Here is a 27374-nt window from a genome sequence, read left to right on the forward strand (position 1 = left end):
GGAAGGGGAGGGAGTTAATAATGGTGGTATTTGTTAAGCGCTTACTATGTACTATTCTAAGTGCTGGGGTAGATACTAGGTAATCAGGTTGTCCCACATGGGGCTCACAGCCTTAATCCCCATTTTACAGATGAGGGAACTGAGGCAGAGAGAAGTTAAGTGACTTGCCCAAGGTCATACAGCAGACAAGTGGAGCAGGGATTAGAACCCATGACCTCTGTCTCCCAGGCCCAGGCTCTTTCCACTAAGCCATGCTGCTTCTACAAGCTAGGGGAACAGTGTAAAGGATGGGCTGGAGTCAGGAGAGTTGAGAGCACTTGGATTTGTACCCTTGTTTTTCAGTGGTATTTGTTAAATGCTTACTGTGTACTGGGCACTGTGCTAAGTGCTAGGGGAGATACAAGCTAATCAGGTTGGACACAGTCCATGACCCACATGGGGCTCACAATCTTAACCCCCATTTTACAGATGAAGTAACTGAGCCCCAGAGAAGTGAAGTGACTTGCCCAAGGTCACATGGCACACATGTGGTGGAGCTGGGTTTAGAGTCCAGGTCCTTCTGACTCCCAGGCCCATGCTGTATCCACTAGGCCATGCTGCTTCTACTGATACTGAAAGACATTTCTCACCTAGAACCCATTAACCTCCATTGAAGAGGAGTGGGTTTCCTCTAGGGAATCTATCCCAAGTCCCCCTAGAATGACCTGAACTGAGGTTCTCCTTCCTGGGGAGAAGCATCTCCTTCCTCTCTCCTTAGGCCCTCTCTGCCGGTTGCTGCTGCAGCATGTCCTCCTTATGGGGAGTGTGAAAATAGGAGAGGTTGGCCACTCTGACCCTTCCTCTCCTTGCTGGCTCCCCACAGGTCTCCTCATTCTCATTGTTCTCAACATTCATCACCCCCATTCTACTGTGCTCCCCCCCGACACACACACACACCCTCCCCCCCCCGCATATACACACATAAAGACCTCTACTCTCGACATCCTCTACAGCTACACTCCTTGAATCTTTTAGTGCTACTAATGGCAGGGCCTCCTCTTTGCTTGGAAAAGCGCATATCATCCGAACAGCCCGGCAAAAAGTCAGTTAAGGACCAACGTGTTAAGCAATTTTCAGTGTGACTGAGGAGCATGAGGGGGTGCTTAAGCGCAGTTTACAGCCCTGGGATATGCAAATGTTCCATTTTGTCTGAGTCATTTGGAATATTAGAACAATTTTTACTCTAGGTGCAGGGCCACCCAACATTTTATCAGTAGTTGAGTCTCTGTAATTTTAGGTTGGAATAAAACTATGTTCTTGCTCCCAATGCCATCAGAAACCACATTTCACATCATGCCTTGCAAATAGTGAGACAGATGGAGGGTGGCCTCGGTAACTTCTTAATTGGACAGGGACTGCGTTGGCCTTTGGCCCCTAATTCCCAGCGCTCACTGGGAAGACAAGTTGTTCCAGCATTGTACGCTACAGGGGCTCTTCAGCAGAGCTTTCAAATGGGTCAGAACAGAACTTGTCTCCATGGCAACTCTGGGTGGGCTGCAAGCTGGACTTTTTGGTTGAAGCCTATCCCCAAGTGACATCAGGCCTTTCTGACTGAGGCAGAAGCACTCTTAGCCCCCATCAGAGCTGCTCGATATTCCTGTCTTCATTGTTCAGCTGGATTTTCCCCTTCTACCCTGGATCAGGTACAAAATCACATGAGATTTCTTACCCAATTAGAGACAATTCTGGGGTAAATCAGTGCCCGATATCTCCACCTCAGGCACCTTGTACTAGAGTCTCTGGATAAATACAGCTGCTTTAATTGAATAACTCCGATCACGTTGGTACCCAGAGGCACATTAGGTCTTTATAAAATTCGATGTTTCCATCCTGCTTATTTGTTCATTCAGTCATATTTATTGAGCACTTACTGTGTGCAGAGCCCTGTACTAAGCGCTTGGAAAGTATCATTCGGCAACAGAGACAATCCGTACCCAACAACAGGTTCACAGCTCTCTGAGGATGGTTGCAGAAGGGTTCCTCTCTTTGAATTTCTCAGCAACACCAAACCTTATGAGTTGCGTTTCCCTAGCAAATAACCTACAAAGGAGCTTTGGGAAATAAAATGTACTTCTGTCTTGCCCTGCTGGACAAGTAGCTAACTGGTCCTTAAACTTCTTTGGGTAAATGAATGATCCAAATGTCCAACTTGAAGCAGAAGGGGGAAATTGGCTTCTGGTTTCTTTTTCTTCGTCTCTCCCTTCCCCTCCCTCCTCCCCCTACTCTCTCTTTCTCTCTTGCTGTCTCTCTCTGTGTCTCTCTCTCTCTCTGCCACTGAACAGCAGAAGAGATGGAAGACTTAGGCTGCCTCACTTTCCTTGGCTGAGCTCTTCCTCTGCTCCCCACCTTGTGCCCCATCCTGCACTGCAGTAAGTCTATCTAGATGTGGTGTTGTACAAAGTGGAAGAGCTACAGTTCTCTGTCAGACGTTTAGATTTGAGGTTCTGTTTCCCATTCACCTTAAAAAGAAAAAAAATCCCCCCATTTTCATTAAAATGCTTGGAACTTGTGGGCTGGAAAACTGGATTCTTCCCATTTGTGTCTTTTCCCAATTGTATATTCTTTCTAGGTTTAAAAACAGGAAGAACTGGAGTGATAAGAAATTGTCCAGTTTTCTACCCTGGATCTGTGCATACTATATGTCCAGAATTGGCATTCTTTGGCTATATTGTTGCTGGCCACAGTGTTGAATCGACCAACCCAAACTGTGCAAATGAGGCCATTTTTAAGGTCCTGCTGAACATACAGAAGCCCAGATTTGGGATCGTTGAGCTGTGAAGGGTGGCTAGTGTTTGCGCAGTGGTGTGGACTCTAGTTAAGCCACAGACTGAATTTCCATGTTTTCTTTTTGCTTTTAAATTTGGAAACAAAAGAAGATATTTTTCAGAGCATAAAAAAAGCCACTTAAGAGAAGGAGTATGAATCTAGCTGACCAAGAAATTGGAGTTGCATTTTGGGTTCATAAGCACCCTCAACAGTATTCTTTTGACTATTTTAATTTGCATTTGAGAGTTTCTTATCTCTGTGAAAACTACCTCTCAAGGCCGTGTTTTTTCGACAGTGGAACTAGTGGATGGCATGGTATTTGGAGTAAATTGTCTCTTTTCTGTGCATGTACTGGGGCTAGCAAGCATTTGCTCAATACACAGGACTCTGTCAGAGGATGGATGGCATTTTTACATAGGTCAAGCTCATTGCAAAGTGTAGTTCAATGAGCCAGCTTAACGTGGCAAAAAAGAAAACCTTTCAGAGTTCTCAGCCATGGTATTTCTTTGATTTACAATCCATTCCAGCAATAGCAAAATTGGTTGATGACCATATGGACTGTTCTTGTGGTAAACAATGTCTAGAGAAGAGCAATAGCAATGTCTTTTTCTTAAAGTAGTGTTTTCCAAGCCCTCAGAGAAAATTTCCTCCATCTCAGTGCTTTGGCATTTAAATTCCCCCTTCTGAAAAAAAAAATTAAGAGCAAAACAGATTTAAAAGGAGAATGGCCTTGATGAGGTAGGATACAAAAAGATGAGCAGATCATTGCACACAGATATATGCATGGTACAAACTGCCAAATGTCTGTCATTGTTTCCCTGTGAATTGTGCTATTTTTGTCCCCGAGAAGCATTCTTGTCAGGTCATACGGAGTAGAACTCAGGAATTTGGGATTCCTCCTGAAAGCAAGAAATTTTCAAGCCTGCAATCAAAAGTATTTCTTTGACTTTTGTGGTAGACGAGGTGGGGTAATGGGGAGAGAGTAGTTAGCTGGAAATCAGATGTTAGGTCCAAGTCCTGGCTCCGATACTGGATTTCTGTGAGACCTTGGACAAGCTGTTTCACCCCACTCTCTCTCTCTCTCTTTCTCCCTTTCAAATGAGGACAATAAATACCTCCTCTGTACATGATTAATGAAGTGGTTGGTAAAATGCTTTCAGCTCCTTTTATGAAAGTCATTATGCAGAGGAATACATATCAATAATAACTCAGGGGCTTTGAGAGAGCTTTGTGCTGAATTTAAGCCAAAATATTGGAAATTAACCCTCATTTTTAAAAGCCACTTGCTTTCTCTGATTTCCAAATTAAATCTCTAAGCCCTGATTCCTACTCCATCTTGTCAGCTCCTCGGGATGGTAGATGCTGTTTTGACTTTGAATTGTACTTTCTGATGCTCATATTGAAGACCCTTTGAAAAACATTGTTTTTCTAATGGAAGTGATTAGAATGTGTTTTTGTTACATGAGAGTTTTTCTTTAACAGTTTTATCCTGAGACCTGCTTAACCTGGTGGGTAATTAAGATCTTCCAAAATAGAGACCTAGTGATAGAGTATTAGACACTAAAGCGCCGAAATTCCAGATTCTTCTTTTCTGCCTTTTTTTCCCCCCTGCCCTGTGGTCATGAGTTGTGAGAGCTTTCCCAGGTGTGTATTTATGTTGGTGTTCTGTTGATTTCTTTTGTTCCATTTTCCCCTAGGCCCCCATGTCTTCCCCCTAAACCACAGAAAATGAGGAGACCTAGGCCTCTCTCAGTGTATAACCATAGACTCTTTAACGGCAGTATGGAAACGTTCATTAAGGTACTTACTGAGTACAGTAAGAGTCTGTGAATGCTCTGAATGTAATGGCACCGTCTTTCTCGCGATAACTTTTTCTAACCGCTGACTCGCTTCCTGTCCTGAGCCTATTCTGTCCTATCTGCCATAACCTGCATATCAGGTGACCGGCTGTAGTCTGCTCTTTGCCTCAGTGAAGATTTTCAATCACAGTTCTTCTCCCTCAGAGTGGGCTCACTCTAAGTACCTCCCTACTTCTAGGAGAGATAGGAGAATAATGACCCTTGTGGAACAAAAATGGAGATCAGACACATTCTCTCCCCTTAGCAGTTTAGTTGCCATCTGCTATGTCACATTCGAACAGGCAGAGCTGTAGAAAGCACTATTAAGTGAATACCCTCATCTAAATTTGCATCACACTTGCCTGTCAGAGAGAGATTTGCTGTAGATCAAACTGAAAGAAAATCCCTGAAGATGATTGTCTTTTGTTTTAAATGGTCAAGGTAACAGAAGAGGGAAGCAAGGGATATATTTATTAATTTCTTTTCCAAATAGCTAGTCTTCCTGCCAGACGTGTTAATACATATTTTTAAAGTTTTACATGAAGCTAAATATATTCCAGTTTCTCCTTTCTCCTTCTCTGGGTGCAAGAGAGGTAAGCACCACTCGGGAGTCTCTTATATAGCCTGATGGTAAGAATAGAGATGGATGGCACTAGCATCAGTGGGGAGATAGGGGAGTGGAAGACAGGGAGTATTCTCTCCATTACTGAAGGGTAAAAAGCATCAGCATAGCCAATTAGTTTGAGTGCTGAATGCTATCCAGTTGACTGATATCATCTGCAGAAAATGGAACACTTAGATGTCTGGAGAACTAGCTGCTTCCAGTAAGTTATCAACAACTTCTCGATGGAGGCTTCCGATCTGTGGGAAAAGCTATGTTGAGCGTTTCTTTTGGAAAGGATTTAAGGAACTTAAAACGAGGACTAAGAGAGGTGGATTAGTGGGGGAATAAGTGGAGTGGACTTTCAAAGATGACACCACTCCCCCACCCCCTCCTATTTCCCCCCAACCAGTAGAGGAAGCAGGAGGATGCGAAGAAGGAGATTATGCCAGATGGTGATCCAAGGCTAGAGTGCGTACCCTGGGTGGTGGAGAATATGGCAGGGTTTCAAGGGTTGGAAGGAGTTCAGTGCCTTAAGGACTGTCTGCAGGCAGCAGCCTGGGGGTACTGGGATCAAAGGCATGTCTTGGGGTCATGGGGTTGTCCTAGTTTGGAGCAGATGGCTCTGGATGAGGAAACTGCTCCCGGGTGGAAGGAGCCCTTCTGGGACAGTGGGTGATAGAGGCCTCCAGAGGGGATAATAATAATAATAATGTTGGTATTTGTTAAGCGCTTACTATGTGCCGAGCACTGTTCTAAGCGCTGGGGTAGACACAGGGGAATCAGGTTGTCCCACGTGGGGCTCACAGTCTTAATCCCCATTTTACAGATGAGGTAACTGAGGCACCGAGAAGTTAAGTGACTTGCCCAAAGTCACACAGCTGACAAGTGGCTGCGGCGGGATTTGAACCCATGACTTCTGACTCCAAAGCCCGTGCTCTTTCCACTGAGCCACGGATGCTCCAGGGTGGGTGGACTAGCCTACGATGAAGAGCAGATCCCAAAACAAAACGGCCATTCAGGAGACAGATCATCCTGGGGTGTGGAAATTTATCTGAGAACTTGAGCTTTATTGTGGTGGAGGAGTGTCCTTGGATTGGGTGGGGAAAGGCTTTAGGGCATTACCCATGTGAGATGATGGGGCCATGGTCCACATGAGACCCCTTTTGTTCCTCCTCTCCTTTTTCCCTTTTTTATTTCTTCTCTCTTGATTTCTTCCCCTCCCTTTCTTCTTTCTTCCCAACCCCAGGCAAACCGCATCCCAACCCCTCCCATCAATCTGTTCATCTCCTACACATGCTCAGTTGTGTGGCGGCCCATGAACCAAGACCCTTGGTACATTTACAGCAGATATTTTTGAGTGCAGTTGCCCTCGTCCCTTGAGCAGCCTTGATAAGGTGAAATCCCTTCCTCATCTCTAGTGTCTGCCCCTGCTCCAGTAAACTGCACTCATTGTCCCTCATGGCTAAAGCTGGACTGTTTCTAGTCCTACAGCAGGAGGCTGATTTGGCACTAAGTAGGCGGAATGGGTGAGGGGGACGGATGGGAAGGTGTACAAGAGTACTTTGGTCTGAGGCAGTAATGAACTTCCTCAGGAGAAGTAAGGGAATGCTGCACTGTGTTATGTGGCAGGTCAGAAATGATTTCACCCCTTAGGCTATATAGTGAATAAATACTAAGGTCACACGTCTTATTACTGGGGCTGACTGGTCATTGACAAGCAGGGGGACTATTTAGGCCAGAACTAAGACCCACAAACCTAAAGATATTCTACCACTTTTGCAAGCTGCTGGAAGTGATTGAAGTCCCTTTGGGGAAAGGTGTAGAAAAAGACCATTGCAATGACCAGTGCAGATGATGTGACATTTTACACCAGAGCTGTATCTAGGTATTCTGGAGTTCTTTTAGGTCTTAGTATTCTAGGCATCATTTAGTCCTCCCCAGCTTTATTTATTCCTCCAACAGTCTCCAAATCTCCCTTTCTTCTCTGCATTATTTTCAAAGCCTCCATACCCAGACTGTAGCCTCCTGGGCTGAACACACAGAAATCTGCTCCCCACCTCCCCCACCTTGCTCCCCCAATCTCTCAGCAGGCTCTGACCCACCCCAGGATGAAGGTGATTAAAAAACAAAGGTGTCCTTATAATAATTCGCTTGACTAGAAAGCACTAAGGAGCTCATAGCAATGTTTCCTAAAGAAGACAGGTAGAAAGGGGAATTTACTGTTAGCATACTGCCCATCCATTGTGTTAAAGAGCTTCTTGGGCACGAGACAGGTGCAGTCCTATTAGAATGCCAAATAAAAGAGCAAACTCCAGAATTGGCATTGGAGAACTCTACTCAGTCACTGAGGCTCAGGGAAGACATTTGAAACAGGCTTGTTGGTCTGCAGATCTGAATTGGTTCTTTCTCAGCTGCCATTGCATTTGAGCTTTCATGGCCTCAGAAGGATATGCTTACTCTAACTGATCTTATTCTTGCATAATCTTTTCTTTTTTTCCTGCTCTGCTGCTTTTTTTGTTATCAGAGGAAGAAGAAATGCTCGAACCAGGAACCAGGTATTTACTAGAAGGGCCTTCTTTCCCCCAAACACTGAACTGAACAACTGTCAGAACTCCGTGTTACTGACTGGAAATAGAGATCTAGAGTGCAAACCATAGTTCCCTCTGTCTACTTTCTCCTTTTCCCTGGATCCATTGGAAAATGGAGGGAAAATTGCTCATAGGTGGAAAAGAGCCAAAATTTCTTGTTGGCACTGGCCCTGTCATAAAATACAAGGTCTACTTCAAACATATTTTCTCACATATTAGCTCAAAAATATGACCACTAATTTCTATTTGGTTTAAGGCCCATTCTGATGCACTCCTGGCAGTTGCATTTACCATAGAATTTTGTCATAGACTCCTGTAATTGTTGGCCTCCCGTGAGGCCTAGTTCAGTGGAGAGGTAGTTAAACTGCAAAATTAAATAGCTGTAGTCCAATTATTTTGATTATAAGACAAGGGTCCCCTTGTAACACCTCTTGCCTCAGGCCATTGTTATTGCTAGACTGGGGCCCACTGGTCCCCAGGGGAATGCCTCAGGCAACTATGTTGGAGGAGAGCTTAGCCCCAGCACATCATTCCAGGTGGGAGGTGGGAGACACCCCCTTCCTCCCCCCTCCCCCCGACACACACAAAGGGCTTCCACCACTTGAATCTGTTCCCTTCTTCGTAGCCTAGAGCCCAGGCCAACACCCCCGCAGAACTGACCTTCAAAGAGGTTGGATTTTGGAGTCCTGTACCCTGCCAAGCAGCAAGAATCCCTCTGTTCTGTGCCCCTGCAGAGTCCACCAGTTCCCCACTCTGTGGTTATGGAAGCCGAGGTTGTTCAACCCAGCTTAGAGCTGGGGAAGCTTATGCTGAGGAGTTGGCAATCAGCTCCAGTCCCTTTGGCCACTCACTGTGAGGAGTTTGCAGAGGCCTTCAGGTGATAAAATGGGGCTGCAGGCCATTTTCCCAACCCCAGCCAGGCTGGCTTGTATTTTCCTTTCAGAAATTGGCTAACAAAGAGCATTTCACATGCATTAGGCATGTCTTTTTCATGAATAATTGACCATTTCTAATTGTCTTTGACTCTGGAAAGCTTTAGGTTTTAGCAGTTCCTTGCCTTGCTTATTTTCTTACTAATTTGGGGGTACGGATCTTCAAACTGGAGTTTGTAATCTGTATTTGAAATGATATTCAAATATATGGGGAGTGAACCACTAAGCTCTTAATTCTTTTTCAAGGATTCAGGACAGGCTATTCCACTTGTGGTTGAAAGCTGCATTCGCTACATCAATTTATACGGTAAGCTGAAGGACATTTTCACCTTTATCTTTAGATGAACTGAGGTCTGTTTTTTAAGGGAAAAATTATCATTCCCCACAATATGGGACAGTGAATTGGAGACATGTCCCTTCTTCCTCCTTGCTCTCCATCTTCCCCTCTCCCCGTCCCCCTATGAACCATTTGGAGAGCAGAAAACGGCACACTTCTGATCAACTTTGAAAATGTCCAAGTCTCATGGATCCTCTTCATTCAGAAAGATATTTTAAGTGATTTGGGAACTTTTGCAGATACTTGGAACTAGTAAAAAAAAAAATTAAAAAAATGTACTTCCCTTCATTTTCTTGCATGTTCAAGTATTTTAAATTCCTTTTAAAAAGTCCTGTATTTTAAAAAGTCCTAAATTTCTTCTGGAAAGAATGTGTGCATGTATGTGCAAGTGTGTGGGAAAGATGGCTGGTATTGCTTTATCATTTCCTCTTTTTGATTGTTGGAAAAATCAGCCCTTTAATCAGTAGTATTTATTGAGTGCCTGTTGTGTGCAGAGCACTGAACTAAGCATTTCGGAATGTACAGTGTAAGTAAAAATCATCTTCTCTTGCTCTCAAGGATCTTTCAATAATCAATCAATAGTATTTATTCAGCACTTACTATGTGCAAAGCACTGTACTAAGTGCTTGGGAGAGTACAAGACAACAGAGTTGGTAGACATGTTCCCTGTTCACAGGGAGCTTACAATCTAGAAGGGGAGACAGACATTAAGAAAAATAAATTATGGATATATACACAGAAAGCTTACTGTGGGCAGGGAACATGTCTACCAACACTGTTGCTTTATACACTCCTAAGCACTTAGTACAATGTTCTGCAAAGAGTAAGCTCTCAATAAATGCCATTGATGATGCTGATGAAGTGCTGTGGGGCTGAGGGTGGGGTGAATAAGAAGTGCCCAAATGCATAGAATATGCAGAAGGACAAGGGAGATAGAATTTAAACTCTCCTATCCAGTTTACATGGGGCTCTTCTCTCCATTCCTATGCTTGGAAAACTCCCATTGAAGTTGGCAGGTGGGGGATCCTAGGAGCAGATGATTATGAAAGTAATGGATTTGGATTTGCTGAAAGGAATATCCTTTTTAGCTACAATCCCATTTACTGTTTTCCTATTGAAACTATGTAATATTGCACCTATTTTGCACCCATCTCCTTTGTCCTTAGAAAGGTACTCTCCTTTGCCCATTTCTCTCCAAATCTGAAGGTTATTAACCTGCCATAACTTTTTTGTAAACAGTTCTAGTGCAGTGGAGGGAGTGGGAAGGGAATCATAATCAAAATTCAGAAATGTCAAATGGTTTCCTTTTCTTTTCATTTTTCCAGGTCTCCAGCAGCAGGGTATTTTTAGAGTTCCTGGATCTCAGGTTGAAGTCAATGACATCAAAAATTCCTTTGAGAGAGGTAAGGCAACATTCTATTGCCTAACAAGTTTTACCCCTGTTATTGTCCTGTCGAAATCGGGAAGAGATACAAATGTTTATCCCCTAGACTGAATTTCAGTGTTGTGGAAGCCGTGTGACAGGGAAAGGAGTGGTGCTGGGATTTTATATATATTGGAAAAGAGAGTTTAATTTTGGAAAGCTTCAATAGCTCTTAGGAGACCCTGCAGTTAATTAAAAATAATGCAAGAACCCAAACGAGGAAATCTGGATAGACAAGGGTCAGGTAAACAACCAAAATGTTGTTGGCAGTACCCATGTTTGTTCATTCACTCAGTCGTATTTATTGAGTGCTTTCTGTGTGCAGAGAACTGTACTAAGTGCTTGGAAAGTACAATTCGGCAACAAATAGAGACAATCCCTACCCAACAATGGGCCATGTTTCCCGATACCTCCCCATCCTCCTCTCGATCATCTGCTCCTCCTTCCACAGCTCATCTTATCTCTAGACCAGTGTTTCTCAAACTTGGCACTTGGGATCTTCTAGAGCAGAGGTTTTCCACCAGAGATACAGATCCTCCTGAATACTTCAAAGGACTGTAGCAGATATAACTGTTGTGGCAGCAGAATTGGCTGCTCCAGCTCCTGAGACTGCTGAGCTGCTTCTTGCTGGGTTCCCTGATGAGACAAGAACTGTGGACAACACTCCCAGCTCCCCAGAATCTGTGCCTCTGCCATAAACTTTGTTCCACAGTACAAAACCTGAACTCTCGATCGTTAGTGGCATCAATGGGAACAGTGTGTCTTCTCACATTTTCAGGCTACTGCTACTGCATTAAATCAGTCAATCAGTAGGTATTTATTGAGATCTTATTCCATACAGAGCACTGTACTGGGGATTGGGAGAGAACAACAGAATTAGCAGACATGATCCCTGCTCACAAAGAACTTACAGTCTAGATGGGGAGACAGGCACTCAAAATACAGATAGAGGGGGAAGGAACAGGGTTTAAAGATATGTATGTAAGTGCTTCAGAGGAGGGGGAGGAGGTGAGTAGCTAAGGGCTTATGTAATGCTCCAGTGGCAGTAGGGAGAGAAATAGGGTGGGAAGATGAGAGATTAATCAGGGAAGACCTCCTGGAGGAGATGGCTTGGCTCCAGCTCCAGTGAATATTCTTCTGTGCTTGGCTGGGGGCTGAATGTGAGGAAGGATATTTAATTATCTGTGATATTTCTTAAATGCATACTGTGTGTTAAGCAGTGTATTAAGTGCTGGGGTAGATACAAGATAATCAGGTTTGCCACAGTTCCTGTCCCACATGAGGCTAACAGTCCAAGAGGGTGGGAGGACAGGAATTTAGTCCCCATTTTGCAAGTGAGGAAACTGAGGCTCTGAGAAGTTAGGTACTTTGCCCAAGGTCGCACAGCAGGCAGGTGGTAGAGTGGGGATTAGAACCCAGATCCTCTTACTCCGAAGTCCATACTCTATCCACTAGACCATGCTGCATCTCCCATATTTCAGAGGAACCCTGAATCCTCAGGGGTATAATTTCTAAAAATGATTGAAAATACTTGTCCTAGAGAGTAATGGAAACTCCCGAATCTACTTTTAACCCCCCTGTTCATTTTTCATCTCTTAATTTTCTACTATCACTGTATTCCTTGCCTGTTTTCCCCTCTACTTATCTGTCCTGGGTGAAATTAAGGAAAAATATTATTGCATCTCATTCCATTTCTAAGCAGCCTGTTGAACCTTTTTTTTTTTCTTGGAAACCTGGCGGGGAGGACATGGGCAGGTTTAGAGAGCCCATGATCTGAAGATTCAAAGGTTTGAGTTCCATTGAACCAGCCTAAGAAGATACAAGGCTGCCTGTTACAAATACGAGTTTTCCCCACACAAATTCCTCTAGAAGCAGTATTTAATAGTGATATTGTTTATGAAGTGCTTATTGGGTGCAGAGCACTGTACTAAGCACTGGGAAAGAATACACAGTTGGGAATTAAACACAGTCCCTGTCCCTCAGGGGACTCATAATGTAACAATCTATCATCATGTGAAGATTAAACAAAAAGAAAATTAAAAAGAGATGCAATTATTTTAAGACTACTGCTCAGATTTCTTCTGGGCTTTGTGCATATGGACCAGTGCTGTTTTTCATGCTTGGTCTATAGAAGATGTAATTGAGGGAGGGAAGAAGGGAGGGGGAGAGGAGAGAGCTCACAGGATCTGAGATCCGATATATTTTGGGAGGCTGTGAAAGGGACCTGGTCCTTGGTAAGGAGTCAGCTGGAACCTGTTCTGTTAAAGACTACAGGCTGCTGCAGAATTTACCTAACACCTTTAGCAATTTGTCTTCCAGAAGCTCAAAACAGTGTACCAGCACTCTCTGTCATCCATACAGATTTTTAGAAATGAATATATTAACTTCAGCAAATTTGCAAGTTTATCCAAACCAGAAAAGTTCTCACAGTCAAATCTCTTTATTCTCAACCCAGAATGAATTATGGTCAGTAAAGGCATTTAAGTGCTTAATGTCTGCCATGCACTGTGCTAAATGCTGGAGTAGAGACAAGAAAATCAGATCAGAAACAGTGCCTTTCCTACATGGGGTTCAAAATCTAAGAGATAGGAAGAGGTGGTAATTTATCCCCATCTTACAGATGAGGAAACTGAAGCACAGAGAGATTGTGACTTGCCCAAGGTCACACAGCAGGCCAGCAACAGAGGTGGAATTAGAACCTGGTTCTTGTCTCTTTCCTTTGCCCTTTCCATTAGGCCACACTGCCTCCCTCCACCAAGACTGTATAACTGTGTAAGTCAGTTTTCAGTATTTATTTCTGTTCATCCTATGGCTTGCCTTATACAAAGGGCCATTTGAGCCTTTTTCAGATAAATCTTGTCTCATCCTACTTCTAAGTTTGCTTCTCTGAATATTCCATCAATTGCTGTGGTACTTACACTCCACTCTCAATGCTTACCTAAGATTAGTTCCATTTCTTGCTCTCCAAAACTCTGCCCTTGACATTTCTGTTAAAATCAATCCACCAATCTTTCTTTAATGATGAACTCTTCATTGGTCCCATTCTCAAGTCAATTGCATTTTTTTTTTGCCAAAGCTGCTTCCTCCTGGGAATTCACCAAGTAATGTGCTTCTGCTTGTCTCATTTCCCTTAACAGCATTCTGGGGTGTGATCATTATTTCTCTCCTCTTTGCTTTAGCTTCCATCTTACAATTAGTTTCCTATGACAGGTTATCCACAGTATCTGGCTCCATCTCCTTGACAACTCTACAGTTTGAACACTTCTCAGGAATCTTTTTTAGCCACCCACTCCTCACATCCCACATTCTCTAGCGTGTGACAGAATTTTCCCAGAGCATATTTCTGTATATTTTACAGGTTTAAATTCGACTCTCCAAGCTTCCTCATGCATACACTCTTTCCAGCTCCATTTTCTATCCATTTCACTTACTTGTCCCAAATCTTTCCCCCCTTTGGTGGAAAAGTCCCTTCTTATTCTTTGAGATAAAGAAGTTGGGAATAGAAGTTCTTGTGCCATCTTAATAATAATAATAATAATAATAATAATAATGGTATTTAAGTGCTTGCTATGTGCCAAGCACTGTTCTAAGTGCTGGGGTAAATACAAGGTAATCAGGTTGGAAACAGTCCCTGTTCCACGTGAGGCTCATACTCTTAATCCCCATTTTACAGTTGAGGTAACTGAGGCACAGAAATGTTAAGCGATTTGCCCAAGGTCACACAGCAGACAAGTGGTGCAACCAGGATTAGAACACACAGCCTTTGACTCCCAAGCCCATGCTCTTGTCACTAGGCCATGCTGCTTCCCTAAAATGCCTACCGTCTTCTTAAAATGAAAACCACTTCCTATTCCAAGTTGTCTATCCCACAATAACTGTGATATTAGTTAAACACTTATATATGTGCCAAGCACTATTCTAAGTGCTGGGATAAATATGGTGCAGTCTGATCAGACAGAATCTCTCCTCCACATGGGGCTCCCAACCTAAGCTGGAGAGAGAACAGGTGTTTTAGCCCCATTTTACAGATGAGAATACCGAGACAGAGAGAAGTTAAGTGACTTGCCCAAGGTCACTCAGCAAGCAAGTGGTAGAGCCAGGATTAGAACCCAGGTCTCCTGACTTCAAGTCAGTCAATGGTATTTATTGAGTGCTTATTATCTGCAGAGCACTGAACTTAGCTCTTGGAAGAATACAGTACGACAGAGTTGGCTGACACATTCCATGACCACAACTGAGAAGCAGCATGGCATAGTGGAATGAGCACAGGCTTGGGAGTCAGAAGGTCATGGGTTCTAACCTCAGCTCCACCACTTGTCTGTTGTGTGACCTTGGGCAAGTCACTTTACTTCTCTGTGCCTCAGGTCCCTCATCTGTAAAATGGGGATTAAGACTGTGAGCCCCTTGTGGGACAGGGACTGTGTCCAACCCAATTTGCTTATATCCACCCCAGTGCTTAGAACAGTGCTTGGCACTTAGTAAGTGCTTAACAAATGCCATCATTAGTAGTAGTATTAATAATTATAACTTTGCTCTTCCTAATAGGCCACACTGCCCGCACTCCCCTTTGCTTCTTTTCCTGTGTGGTCAGGTGGCTTTTTGCAGCGTTTGCAGTATTGTCCCCTTTAAAAAAGATTCATCCAGGCCACCACACACTTTGATCCATGACCAAAGGTACAAAAGATTACTACCACACAGGAATACAGGTAGGGTGGGATCAAGTTTCCAAATCTGTTGTAGCTAACATCTCTTGTTTAGATTTTATTTTAGATTTCCAATTTAACCTTTCCCCATGCTTACACACCAAGTATCTCTATCTCTCCCTCTCCCTACCCATAACTTGAAAATAATTAATAGTGATTGTTGAAATATCTGCCAAACTTTATTCTCACTATCTAAATGCATAACATTCATTCATTCATTGTCATATTTATTGAGTGCTTACTGTGTGCAGAGCACTGTACTAAGCACTTGGAAAGTACAATTCAGAAACAGAGACAATCCTTGCCCACAATGGGCTAACAGTGTAGAAGGGGGAGACAGATATCAAAACAAGTAAACAGGCATCAATATAAATAAATAGAATTATAGATATATAGGTATTAATAAAATAAATAGAATTATAAATATGTACATATATACACGTGCTGTGGGGTGGGGAGGGAGGTAGAGCACAAGGCGCGAGTGGGGATGATGGGGAGAGGAGGGGGAGCAGAGGAAAAGGGGGGCTTAGTCCGTGAAGACCTCCTAAAGGAGGTGAGCTTTCAGTAGGGCTTTGAAGGGGGGAATTGTGTTAGTTTGGTGGATGTGAGGAGAGAGGGCATTCTAGGCCAGAGGTAGGACGTGGGCCAGGGGTTGATGGCGGGACAGGTGAGAACGAGGCACAGTGAGGTTAGTAACAGAGGAGCGAGTGTGTGGGCTGGGCTGTAGAAGGAGAGAAGGGAGGTGAGGTAGGAGGGGGCAAGGTGATGGAGAGCTTTGAAGCCAATAGTGAGGAGTTTTTGCTTGATATGGAGATTAATTGGCAACTACTGGAGGTTTTTGAAGAGGGGAGTGATATACCCAGAACGTTTCTGTAGAAAGATAATCCGGACAGCAGAGTGAAGTATAGACTGAAGTGGGGAGAGACAGGAGTTTGGGAGATCAGAAAGGATGCTGCTGCGGTAGTCCAGTCGGGATATGATGAGTGATTGTACTAACATGGTAGCGGTTTGGCTGAAGAAGAAAGGGCAGATCTTGGCGATGTTATGAAGGTGAGACTGGCAGGTTTTGGTGACTGATTGGATATGTGGGGTGAAGGAGATAGCGAAGTCAAGGATGACACCAAGGTTGCGGGCTTGTAAGACGGGAAGGATGATAGTGCCGTCCACAGTGACGGGAAAGTCAGGGAGAGGACAGACAGAGTTTGGGAGGGAAGATAAGGAGCTCAGTCTTGGACATGTTGAGTTTAGGGTGGTGGGAGGACATCCAGGTGGAGATGTCCTGAAGGCAGGAGATGTGAGCCGGGAGAGAGAACAGGGGAGGAGATGTAGATTTGGGTATCATCCATGTAGAGATGATCGTTGAAGCCATGGGAATGAATGAGTTCCCCGAGGGAGTGAGTATAGATGGAGAAGAAAAGGGGGCCAGGAACTGACCCTTGGGGAACCCCTACAGTTAGGGAGTGGGAGGGGGAGGAGGAGCCCACAAAGGAGACTGAGAATCAAAGGCCGGAGAAATAAGAGGAGAACCAGGAGAGTACAGAGTCAGTGAACTTTGCTTCCATTTTGATCCTGTATTAGATGCCAACTCAGCTGCAACTCTTCTCCCTGACAGATTTATTCCTGATACACTGAAGGGATCCTTTATCTATTTCATTTCCTGTTCTTTTTTTCCTCTCCAGCCATTTCACATTGGGATGCTAGTTCTGTTGTATTCGGTATTCTCTTTTGTTAATGAATTGCAGAAACACAAATAAATTGGAAACATTAAAAAATGAAAAGGCATAGTGTGCCTTGCTCTTTCAAGAGCTTGCCTGGGTGGGACTGAAAAAAAACACTCCATTAACATAGTCTACTGCCCTTTTCAGGATAGAAAGAACATCGATTCTTTTGATATGTGGTATTGAAGAAGACTTTTGCGAATACCATGGACTGCCCGAAAAAGAAACAAATGGATTTTAGAGCAAATTAAGCCAAAGTGGTCTTTGGAAGGCCAGATAGCTCGACTTAGATTAGCATATTTTGGACATATAATCAGGAGGACTAATTCTCTGGAGAAGATACTAATGCTAGGAAAAGTCCAGAGAAAACATTGAAGAGGCAGACCAGCAGCTAGATGGATAGAGACCATAACAATGATAACGGAAGAACCATAGAAAGCTTGCGGATTATGGCAGAGGACAGGATGTTCTGGAGAAAATATGTCCATGGAGTCGCTATGAATCAGAAATGACTCGACGACACTTAAAAATAATAATACTGCCCTTTTAGTGTCTCCAAGAATCTAGTAGTGATAGTATTTAAGTGCTTCCTGTGAGCCAAGCACTGATGTAGGTGCTGAGAAAGAGTACCTAGGTAGGAATTAGTCCCTGGCCTTCAAAGTTTCATGGGGCTCTCAATCTAAAACAAAGTTGGGTGGGGGTGGGGGAGGAGAGAGGAAATAGCAACAGACACATAAGGAGAGATGAAACAATAAAGACACTAAAACAATGCAAGGCAAGGACAAATACACAAAGTTAAACAAACCCAATGAAACAAAAGCAATGGGTACTGTGGCTAGGGGAGCAGAAGTTGGGGCTCCTTGTGGCCCAGAGTCCAACAATTACAGCCACAGTGAGCACCTCTTCTGCAATAGTCACCTTTCCAACATTCTACATTTTGTGCAGATCTCATGCCATCACTTCCTTCTCCCTACTTGCTTGAGGTTCATTAACCCTACTGCCCAAAACCTCCCCAGGGAAATTCTTGATGATATTTTATAATCCACTCCCGAAATGGTAACAGCCTTCAGTGGTAGATTTCAGTTCTTGAAGTACTTTTTAAGGCATCTCTTCAGAGTTCTTGTGCCTCTAGACATTACTTTTCAATAGCACATTAAACAAATCATGAAGAGTTCCCATTACTGGGTGGAAAATCTGGATTGAAAAATATGGTTATACCATCTGTTTGTGGAACTGTTTCTTTTTTAAAGACACTCATACTTACAATAACAATGATACTTTGAGTTTTGTATAATGCTTTTATTTTTCCAAAGCACTTCCCCGCAATTATCTCATTTTGTACGCACAACATCCCTGTGAGTTAGGGAGAGGCGGTATTATTATCCCCAATTTACAGAGTGGAAACTTAAGCTTAGAATTTAAATGACACAGCAGGTTAGTGGCAGATTGGGACTAAAACTCTGGTCTTCTGAATCCCAGACCCATGCTCTGAAAATTAGTAAATGATGACAGAATTTATTAATTGCTAACTATGGACCCAGCACTGTCCTTCCACCAGACCACAGTGCTTCAACTAGAGATTTGCTTCTTGTAAAGGCAAAGAGAAAATTAGTTGCAAGTAACACATTATATTTACCGTACTACTTGTGGCTGGATCCCCTGAGGGGAGAGGTCGAGGTGAGTTGGTCTTAAAATGAAAGCAACCTAAGTGAAAAAGACCTGGTAAATCTAGTTAGTAGTACTAACCTGGTAATAATCTTCCTAATCTAATGTTTGGGAAAAGATCCATTTGCTTTGCACCAAGGGAACATATTTTGCAGAGTCAAAGTATAAAACATGACTGCCACACAGAAATTCAGGTGCCAGAAGATGACTGGAATCAGTAAAGGAGTGAATCAGTCAATCAGTGGTATTTACGGAGCATATTACTGGGTGCAGGGCTCTGTACTATACTAACTGCTTGGAAAAGTGCAATACAATAGAGTTGGTAGACACAATTCCTGTCCTCAAAGAGTTTATAGTCTAGTAGGGGAGACAGAAACTAGAATAAATTACAGGTAAGGGGAAGCAACACTGAGTAAGAAATCATTTATAATCGAACACTTTAGAAAGTTGATTATCCAAACCTGTCAAGTTTTTAACCAAGGCTGTCAGATAATTAACACTATTCCCAAACCCCATTCTGTTTTGTTATCCAAATTTTGACTATCTGAGTTAGTCTGCAGCCCCAGTTAGCTTGGATCATGATCTTTCCACTTTAAGTACTTTATCTTTAGGGGAACCTTCCCCACCTCTTCATCTCACCCACAAAACTCTTGCCTGGAAATTTTTGAATTGTCCAAATGACATCTGCAGCAATTTTGAAATAATTGCTATCTCCGATTGGCTTATTCAGGAAAATGCAGTATCAGTGGGTTTTTTTAATAAATTATTGCTGTTGTATGTATGAAGTACTTTCTATAATAATAATAATAGTGATACTAATGGAATGTGTTAAGTGCTTACTATGTGCTAACCCCTGGGGTAGGTGCAGGATAATGAGATGGGACACTGTCCCTGCCCCACATGGGGCTCTCAGTCAAAGAGGAAGGAATACCAAGTGCATGGGGAAGCAGCGTGGCTCAGTGGCAAGAGCCTGGGCTTCGGAGTCAGAGGTCATGGGTTCGACTCCCGGCTCTGCCACTTGTCAGCTGAGTGACTGTGGGCAAGTCACTTAACTTCTCTGTACCTCAGTTACCTCATCTGTATAATGGGGATTAACTGTGAGCCTCACATGGGACGACCTGATTACCCTGTATCTACCCCAGCGCTTTGAACAGTGCTCTGCATATAGTAAGCGCTTAACAAATACCAATATTATTATTATTATTATAATTATAATTCCTATTTTACAGATGAGGAAGCTGGCACACACAGGGGCTAAGAGACATGCTCAACGTCATACAGCAGGCCAGTGGCAGAGCTAGGAGTAGAATCTGCATCTCCTCTTTCTGTCCCGTGCTAGTCCCACTAAGCTACGTTGCCCCCTTACCCTTCAGGCAATCCTTTTACTTCTCATTGAAATAATAACCTAACTCCCTCTATTACTATAGGATGAGCATTTTTCGCATAACACGATGTATCAAATAATCAATTGCCTGATACATCAGGCCATACTGAGGAAACAGTGTGGAAGGCTATGTCTCCATTGACTGGTTTTCGGTCTACAATGAATCAGTCGTATTTAGTACAGAGCACTGTACTAAGCGCTTGGGAGGGTACAATACAACGGAGTTGGTAGACATGTTCCAGGAAATGCTACTTCATCACATGGGATCTACATCTCCCTTGTGCCTGCAGGTGAAGACCCCCTTGCCGATGATCAGAATGAACGAGATATTAATTCAGTGGCTGGAGTCTTAAAGCTGTATTTCCGAGGCCTGGAAAACCCCCTCTTTCCTAAGGAAAGGTTTCAAGATTTGATATCTACGATTAGTAAGTACCGTTGGGTCAATGGAAAAGGGGAAATGAACGGAAACTCCTGGGAAAATTTGTTTTTTACAGCCTCTGGAGCTAGTACAGTGCACTGCACAAAGTAGGCCCTCAGTCAAGACTGTTGATGATGAACAAAGAGGACACGAATGTGGCCAAGGTCCAGGACTACCCAGTCATCTGATGGCAAAACCATCCATCCAGTCACCAATAATGAAATAAGTTCCTGGAGTATGTTGGCGACATTTGCCGGGAGAGGTGCTATTTAAAGGAGCAGATGAAAGTGGATTCTAACCCACAGGGCAAAGTGATTTGAGGAGAGGAGCATTGAGACAGTATTAGGGAAAGGATAACAGATGATTGGGATTTAACCTTCTCAGGAAATGAGAGGGACATGTTGTGGGGGTGGGGAGAGAACATTTCAAAGCACAATCCCCCCAAAAATAGGGAAATTGCAGGAATGGGGAACCTGGAGATTGGCCTGATGGCAGGTTTTTTTTCAATTAATATATGTGTGTATATATGTGTGTGTGTGTATATATATATATATATAGTACATATATATAGCAAATCCAGTAGGGAGTAGAGCAGGATCAGGGTCCCAGTATGAGTGCTGGAACCAGGGTAACTTAATAACTGTCTTGGAGTATGTGAACATTTTTATGGGGAGAGTGCTGACCGTTGTTCTGCATCTACCCCACTGAGGACTGAACAAGAGGAAATGGGCTTAAATTCAAGCAGACGAGATTTCGGTTGGACAGAAGGAAGAACTTCTCTACCATCGGGATGATAAAACGATGAAATGGGCTGCTCAGGGAGGTGGTGGAGTCTCTGCCCACCCAGGATGGTTTTACTTATTCACCTGGCTGGAGGCAGTACTGGGCTAGAAGATCTCCCATCCAGCTCTACAGTTCCATGAACATTTAATGCCCCTGAAAGTGTTCCTTTAGTGTTCTCCACTCTGTGTCTCTCAACTGTTTCTCTTGACTCTTCCTCCTCCCTGTCCTCACCAACCTCCTCCTCCTCTCCCCTCCTCCCCCCATCCCCCTAAATGTCCTCAACACTCCTGTTGCCCAGCCCTCTCAAGCTGAAAAGGAGGGGACGAGAGGCTCCAATGCTCTTCAAATGGTCATTGAGGATGTGAGTTGCCTACCATATGAATGGTACTCGCCAAAAGAAAGGAAAGTGGCAATGCAGAGCCATTTTCACACCTTCCCAGGACTAGTTCTGACATCCCTGGAGCTATTCAGGCACTGGACTCTGCCAAAGAGCTGCAAGATTTCCTTAAAACAGGTTGCCCAAAGAATTTTCCAACATTTCCTGGCTTCCTTTTGGGCCAGAAATGCTTCAAGAATAGCCTGCCTCATTAACTTGGCTGGTACATGAAGAAGCCTGGATGCACCACCAACGAGAAATCAGAAAAACTCCAGTTGCTCCAGTTTGGCATGCCTTAAAAGTGGTGGCATTTAGGACTTGGGACAAGGTTTGACATTCTCAATTAACTAGATAAACTGGCTTAATCGATCTCTGTTCAGTAATCAATGAGGCAGTCGATCTGTCAGCAGTAATGATTGAGTGCTCACTAGTGTGCTGAGCACTGTACTATAGGTTGCAGGGTTACAGAGGAACATGAAACAGTGAAGGCTGTAAAAAACCTTGTTCCCTAAGCTAACTGTATTCAACCGACTGCATTTTGTTGTGATTGGAAAATCATCTTTCTTGACTCCATAAAAGAGGATGGAGAGACATGGGGAGGACAGTCTGCTGATGTAAAAAGCTGATTACATGGTCTTTCTAAAGACCTCATTGTTAACTCTGCATTTCATATTTACAAAATGCTCAAATCTTTCATCGAGTCCAGAAATGTGACATTTTCCTTTAGGGTGAGGAACTCTGCTGGCAGGGGTGGAGATCCGGCCCTCCTGTGGCAGGGATAGCGGCCAGGCAGGCCCACCTCTGGGTTCTGCCTTTTGCCTCCTGCAAGCCTCCAGCTTGGAAGCCATATGAGCTCACTCTAAGCTGGTTCTCTACTAATTCACTCATTAACTTGCATCTGTGGTTCCTGAAATCACTGGGTTTACTACTTTCTGTGACCCGAGTGCCCAAAGATTGCCCAGATGATCCACTATGAGCCAAAAAAGTGAGATATTCGTTAGCATTTGTAAGGCATGTCTGATGCCTCCACCAAAGTGGTGGTTGGAGAGGAAACGTATTTATTTAATACACTTTTAAGAAACTGGGATTAACACCAGTGTTATTTCCTTAATACGGTCTTAGCCATTTGAAGTAGACAGAGTGAGTTTGTTGAGTTTGGGTGCATGTAGGTTGGTTGCCCTCTGATTTTTCTCTCCTGAATTTTTAGGAAATTGGACCATTTCGACCAATGGTTTTACACTTTTCTTCAGAAGTAACATATGGCATATAGAACTCAAACTCATTTCAGACTAGGGGATCTCTGTGCTTGAAAATATATCTCTGTAGGCATTGTTTGGATGCCAGCCAGTGCAAGTCATCCTGATTCTGAGGGTTTCACTTTCACTGGGCTGTGGGGAAGGAGAAATGGTGAACCCAACAGTTGGTGAATTGTACATGGAAGTAGAGTTCAAATGATGAGAGAGAACACTCCTTATCCCCCATTCCATAGAATTGTTATCTCAAAGAAATTGTCCCTGTAGAAAGCAATCACATTTTGATCGTAATTGAGCTCCAAGACCTGAAATTCAGGTATCTAGGAAACTTCATTCACAATCTGAAAAAATGGAGACTGAGAAAATACCTTCTCATCCTGCGATCTCTCGCCCTTACTACTTCTTGTTGAAGTTTACATTGCCTGTACACTGCCTTCAGGACGCTGTGTTTGGTGATGGACTTTTCTGCCCTCTGACTTGGCTAGAAGCAGGTGGTAGAGTGACACCTGAAGTAAAAACCAAACAAAACTCAAAAATGGCTCCACTGTGATGTTGAGGGTCCACCATCTAACCATTCAAGGATCCTGGGTATCTTTGTGTTACAGAAATGGAGAACCCAGCAGAAAGAGTCCACCAGATCCAGCAGATCATCATTACTCTTCCTCGTGTTGTCATCGTGGTCATGAGATACCTCTTCGCTTTCCTCAACCAGTGAGTTGGTTTGCCCGTTTCTTATAGGAGCAGAGAGAGCAGCAAAGGCTGCGCTGGTTCGGGCCCCATCCATTCTTGCACCGAGACAGATGTGCTCTCTGACTCTGGTGGTGATGTTAAAACTTTCTCATCTGCTCCCTACTTGCAGCACCTTGGGAGTGGGAAGAGCCGGATGGCAAGAGTCCAGAGCATTTGGCCACATCAGGCAGTGGCTGCGGGGGGTTTGTGCCCCCTGAGTCTGCAGAAGCATCGAGAGGTGCTCCGCCCCTCCCAGGAGCCCGCTCCCTGATTCTCCTCTGTGGGGATCTGCAGAGATGGGAAGAAAGGGAGGAGCAACAAATTGTCCAAAATTAAGCATCCAAAAAGTGAATCAGACCAATTCCAGTCACAAAACATCAAAATCGACCCACCTGCGGCAACAGTCAGAACAGTCTAGGTCCACAATTCACCAGATGTGGAATAGCCCACTACTGCCTCTCATTAGGAGGAGGAGGCTCCAATCCCACCCTTGCCCTCTTGAGTGGAGGAGACTGAACCGATCGGAGCAGACTCCCCAACCCCAGCAGAGGGGGTTCTGATCATGACCCAGGTTGACCTGGAGTCAGCTGTGGCCCCAGTGTCAAAGTGGGAGATGGAAGGTGGAAGTTAGAAATTAAACTTGGCTGTTGGGTTCCGGCATGGGTCTCAGTTGGAACCCCATCCACTCTAGCAGGTGGGACTCGGCTAGGCCGAGCCTTCTCCATTCAAGCTGGGGGCAGGGGTGGGCAGGGGGAGGGGTTGGCTGTACTGACCCAGCACCACCTTCTTGCATTGATGACTGGTTTCATCGATGATTGGCCTATCAAAGACTTAATGGGACAGTCCTTGAATATTTGGTGTTTCATTTTTCTGGCAATTTGTTAGAGCACCAAGGGAAAGCCTGTGGCTGGTTCCACTGGGGCAGAGAGTCCATGACATCCTCCCTGAAGGAGGAAAGTGCACAAGGTGGGGGAGCACCTAAGGAATGGCAATCCCCAAAGCCTAAGGTGCGGCAAAGGAACTAACAGCCACCTACATGGCATCCTCCCCACCTACCACCAGCATCAATGTCCCATCGAAAAAAGTCACGCCAGTTGACCCCTCAGAGCCCTTCCTCTGGGTTGCTCCTGTTTTTCAGCTTGTCACAGTACAGTGATGAGAATATGATGGATCCCTACAACCTGGCCATCTGCTTTGGACCAACTCTCATGCACATTCCGGACGGTCAGGACCCTGTGTCCTGCCAGGCGCATGTCAACGAGGTCATCAAAACCATCATTGTCAATCACGAAGGCATCTTCCCTAGCCCCAGGGAGCTGGAGGGGCCAGTATATGAGAAGTGCATGACTGGAGGTGAAGAATATTGGTAAGGAGTTATAGAGTGACAGCTCTTCCTCCTCCTAAGGAAGAGCTGAAGCCCATCCTCTTGTTCCGCCCTCATTGTAGATGGAGGACGATTGGTAACCAGCCCGTGACCACTTGTCAGCTGGGGAGCAGCCACGTTTATTCTGTCGACCCTGGGCGGCAGCAAACTGAGGGGAAGGATGAGTGCGTATGTGGTGAGGGAGGAGAGGAGGTAGGAGCTGAGGCTTCCCAGAGGTTTTTTGAAGTTTTTAAGTTGCTTCCTGAAGATGTTTCCCAGAGACAATCCCCAAGGAGCAACTTTAAAACCAAACAAAAACCCAATCCTCAACTTAAAACCAGAAAGATATTCCACCTCCTCTCCACCTTGAGTTCACTGCCATCCCCGAGGGCAGAGTACAGTCACTGCTCCCTGGGAGACGAATGGTCAGGGTTATTGTTAACTCTCCTCTGTGAACAATAATTCTTCATAGACTTGAGACCATTATTGTCACCTTTCAGCCTTCTCTTCTCCCAGCTAAGAAATCCCAGTTCTTTGGACTTTACCTCATAGCTCTTATTTTCCAACCCTTACATCAGCTTTGGAGCTGTATATGGCGTTAAACCCACAATACCTTGGAGGTCAAACCAGGTACCTCACTGCTTCTGGGTGAATATAGGTTCTTTGACCAACTGAAGACAGAATTTCCCTATTGGAAGCTGAGGATGGGGTCTGGGACCCACCTTTCCAAGTTCTAAATGTGTGTGTTTTCTTGTAGTGACAGTCCTCACAGTGAACCTGGCACCATTGATGAAGCTGACCACGACAATGGCACTGAACCCCACACTAGTGATGATGGTGAGTCTGCAGGGACTTGAATCTTGTCAGAGGGGCAAACTGGGGAAGAAGCCTGCATTTCACTTCAAGGGAAATGCCGCAGGTAGAAGAATGCAATTTACAAAACCGCTGGATCCAGACTTAAATCTTGCCCTCTAGTAAAGAAGGAACTGGGGTTTGAGTCTGCAGTTCAGGGTATTGGAGTCAGAGCGAGGAGCCCTAGAGCCAAGGATAATCAATTGATCGTATTTATTGAACGCTTACTGTGTGCAGAGCACTGTACTAAGCACCTGGTACAGTACAACAGTACATCTGTACAGTACAGCAGAATTAGCAAGGTAACCCTAAGGTCTTTGGTGGGAAAGGACAATAAAGCTGTTCCAATCTTAGGAGTCAGGTTGCACTGAGCAGTTCTAACAGTATATTGAAAAAATGTGACCAAATCCCCATTTCTTGGCCTCAGTGATATCTCACATATTAGCCAGCTAATCTTGGGAGGATTTCTGATGAATACTTTAGTCACAATTCAGAACGCGAGACTCAAAAATGAGATTGAGTTGGTGCTGACAGGGAACTTTCTCCTGTGAGATTGCACTCTCACACATGCCTCCTGAATGAAGCTCTTACTTTGGAGGGTCTCTCCCCCACTCACCCACCAGACTTCCCTCTAGGACATCAGTACTGGGAGGGGGCAGGTCTAGGGAATGGAAAAGTACAAAATGTCTGTAAATCAGATTGTTAAAAAGTCATTGGGGTTCTCAAGGTAGTCTTGGACAAACATAGTGGTGAGCTAGATAGAGGGACATCAGAATTCCTGGGACAGGAGTGGAGGCAGGTCTAAGTGTTGGTGAATTCCCCCTGAACCGTGCATTGCTCCATTTGGCAATGGAGTCTCCCTCTAGGAATGATGGATGAGCCCCGGTCCTGGGGCTTCAGGACCAAGGATCTGCACAAAAGAAATGGTTATCGGGATAGTGGCTCACACTCTCATCCCTGCCAGTCAGGATCCTGCCGGGGCATAGGATGCGATGAGGGAGAAGGTGGGGAGGGAGGCAGCATGTTGCAGAGAGCCAGTCAGTTGGTCAGTCAATCAATCATATTTACTGAGTGCTTACTGTGTGCAGAACACTGTACTAAGTGCTTGGGAGAGTACAATATAACAATGAACAGACAATCCCTGCCCACGATGAGCTTACAGTCTAGAGGGAGGACAGACATTGATATAAATAAATTACAGATGTGTACATAAGTGCTGTGGGGCTGGGATGGTGGATGAATAAAGGGAGTAAGTCAGGCCAAAGCAGAAGAGAGTGGGAGAAGAGGAAATGAGGGCTTAGTCAGGGAAGGCCTCTTGGAGGAGATGTACCTTCAATAAGGAGGGGAAGAGTAATTGTCTGTCGGTTATGAGAAGGGAGGGAATTCCAGGCCAGAGGCAGGATGTGGGCAAGAGGTTGGTGGCGAAATAGAAGAGATCGAGGTACATTGAGAAGGTTAGCATTAGAGGAGCCAAGTGTGCAGGTTGGGTTGTAGTAGGAGAGTATGAGGTGAGGTAGGAGAGGGCAAAGTGACTGAGTGCTTTAAAGCCAGTGGTGAAGAGTTTCTGTTTGATGCAGAGGTGGATGGGCAACCACTGGAGGTT

General features: G+C 44.4%; 1 protein-coding gene across 5 annotated transcripts in view; it reads left to right on the forward strand.

The window, feature by feature from the left end:
* Positions 1-27374, forward strand: part of SRGAP3 (SLIT-ROBO Rho GTPase activating protein 3) — a 315141-nt gene that overhangs the window by 271529 nt on the left and 16238 nt on the right. For 2 of the 5 annotated variants that reach the window (XM_029051349.2, XM_029051352.2), the window contains 8 exons: positions 2322-2408; positions 7772-7802; positions 9014-9074; positions 10430-10507; positions 20288-20422; positions 23433-23538; positions 24695-24922; positions 25677-25756. In XM_029051349.2, the coding sequence (XP_028907182.1) occupies positions 2322-2408; positions 7772-7802; positions 9014-9074; positions 10430-10507; positions 20288-20422; positions 23433-23538; positions 24695-24922; positions 25677-25756 (806 nt within the window). Of the gene's footprint in view, positions 1-2321; positions 2409-4502; positions 4606-7771; positions 7803-9013; positions 9075-10429; positions 10508-20287; positions 20423-23432; positions 23539-24694; positions 24923-25676; positions 25757-27374 lie in introns of all 5 variants that reach the window. The other 3 variants (XM_029051350.2, XM_029051351.2, XM_029051353.2) reach the window with 3 other exon arrangements.

This window comes from Ornithorhynchus anatinus, chromosome X1 (genome assembly GCF_004115215.2).
Source record: "Ornithorhynchus anatinus isolate Pmale09 chromosome X1, mOrnAna1.pri.v4, whole genome shotgun sequence".
In the NCBI taxonomy this organism is placed as follows: Eukaryota; Metazoa; Chordata; class Mammalia; order Monotremata; family Ornithorhynchidae; genus Ornithorhynchus; species Ornithorhynchus anatinus.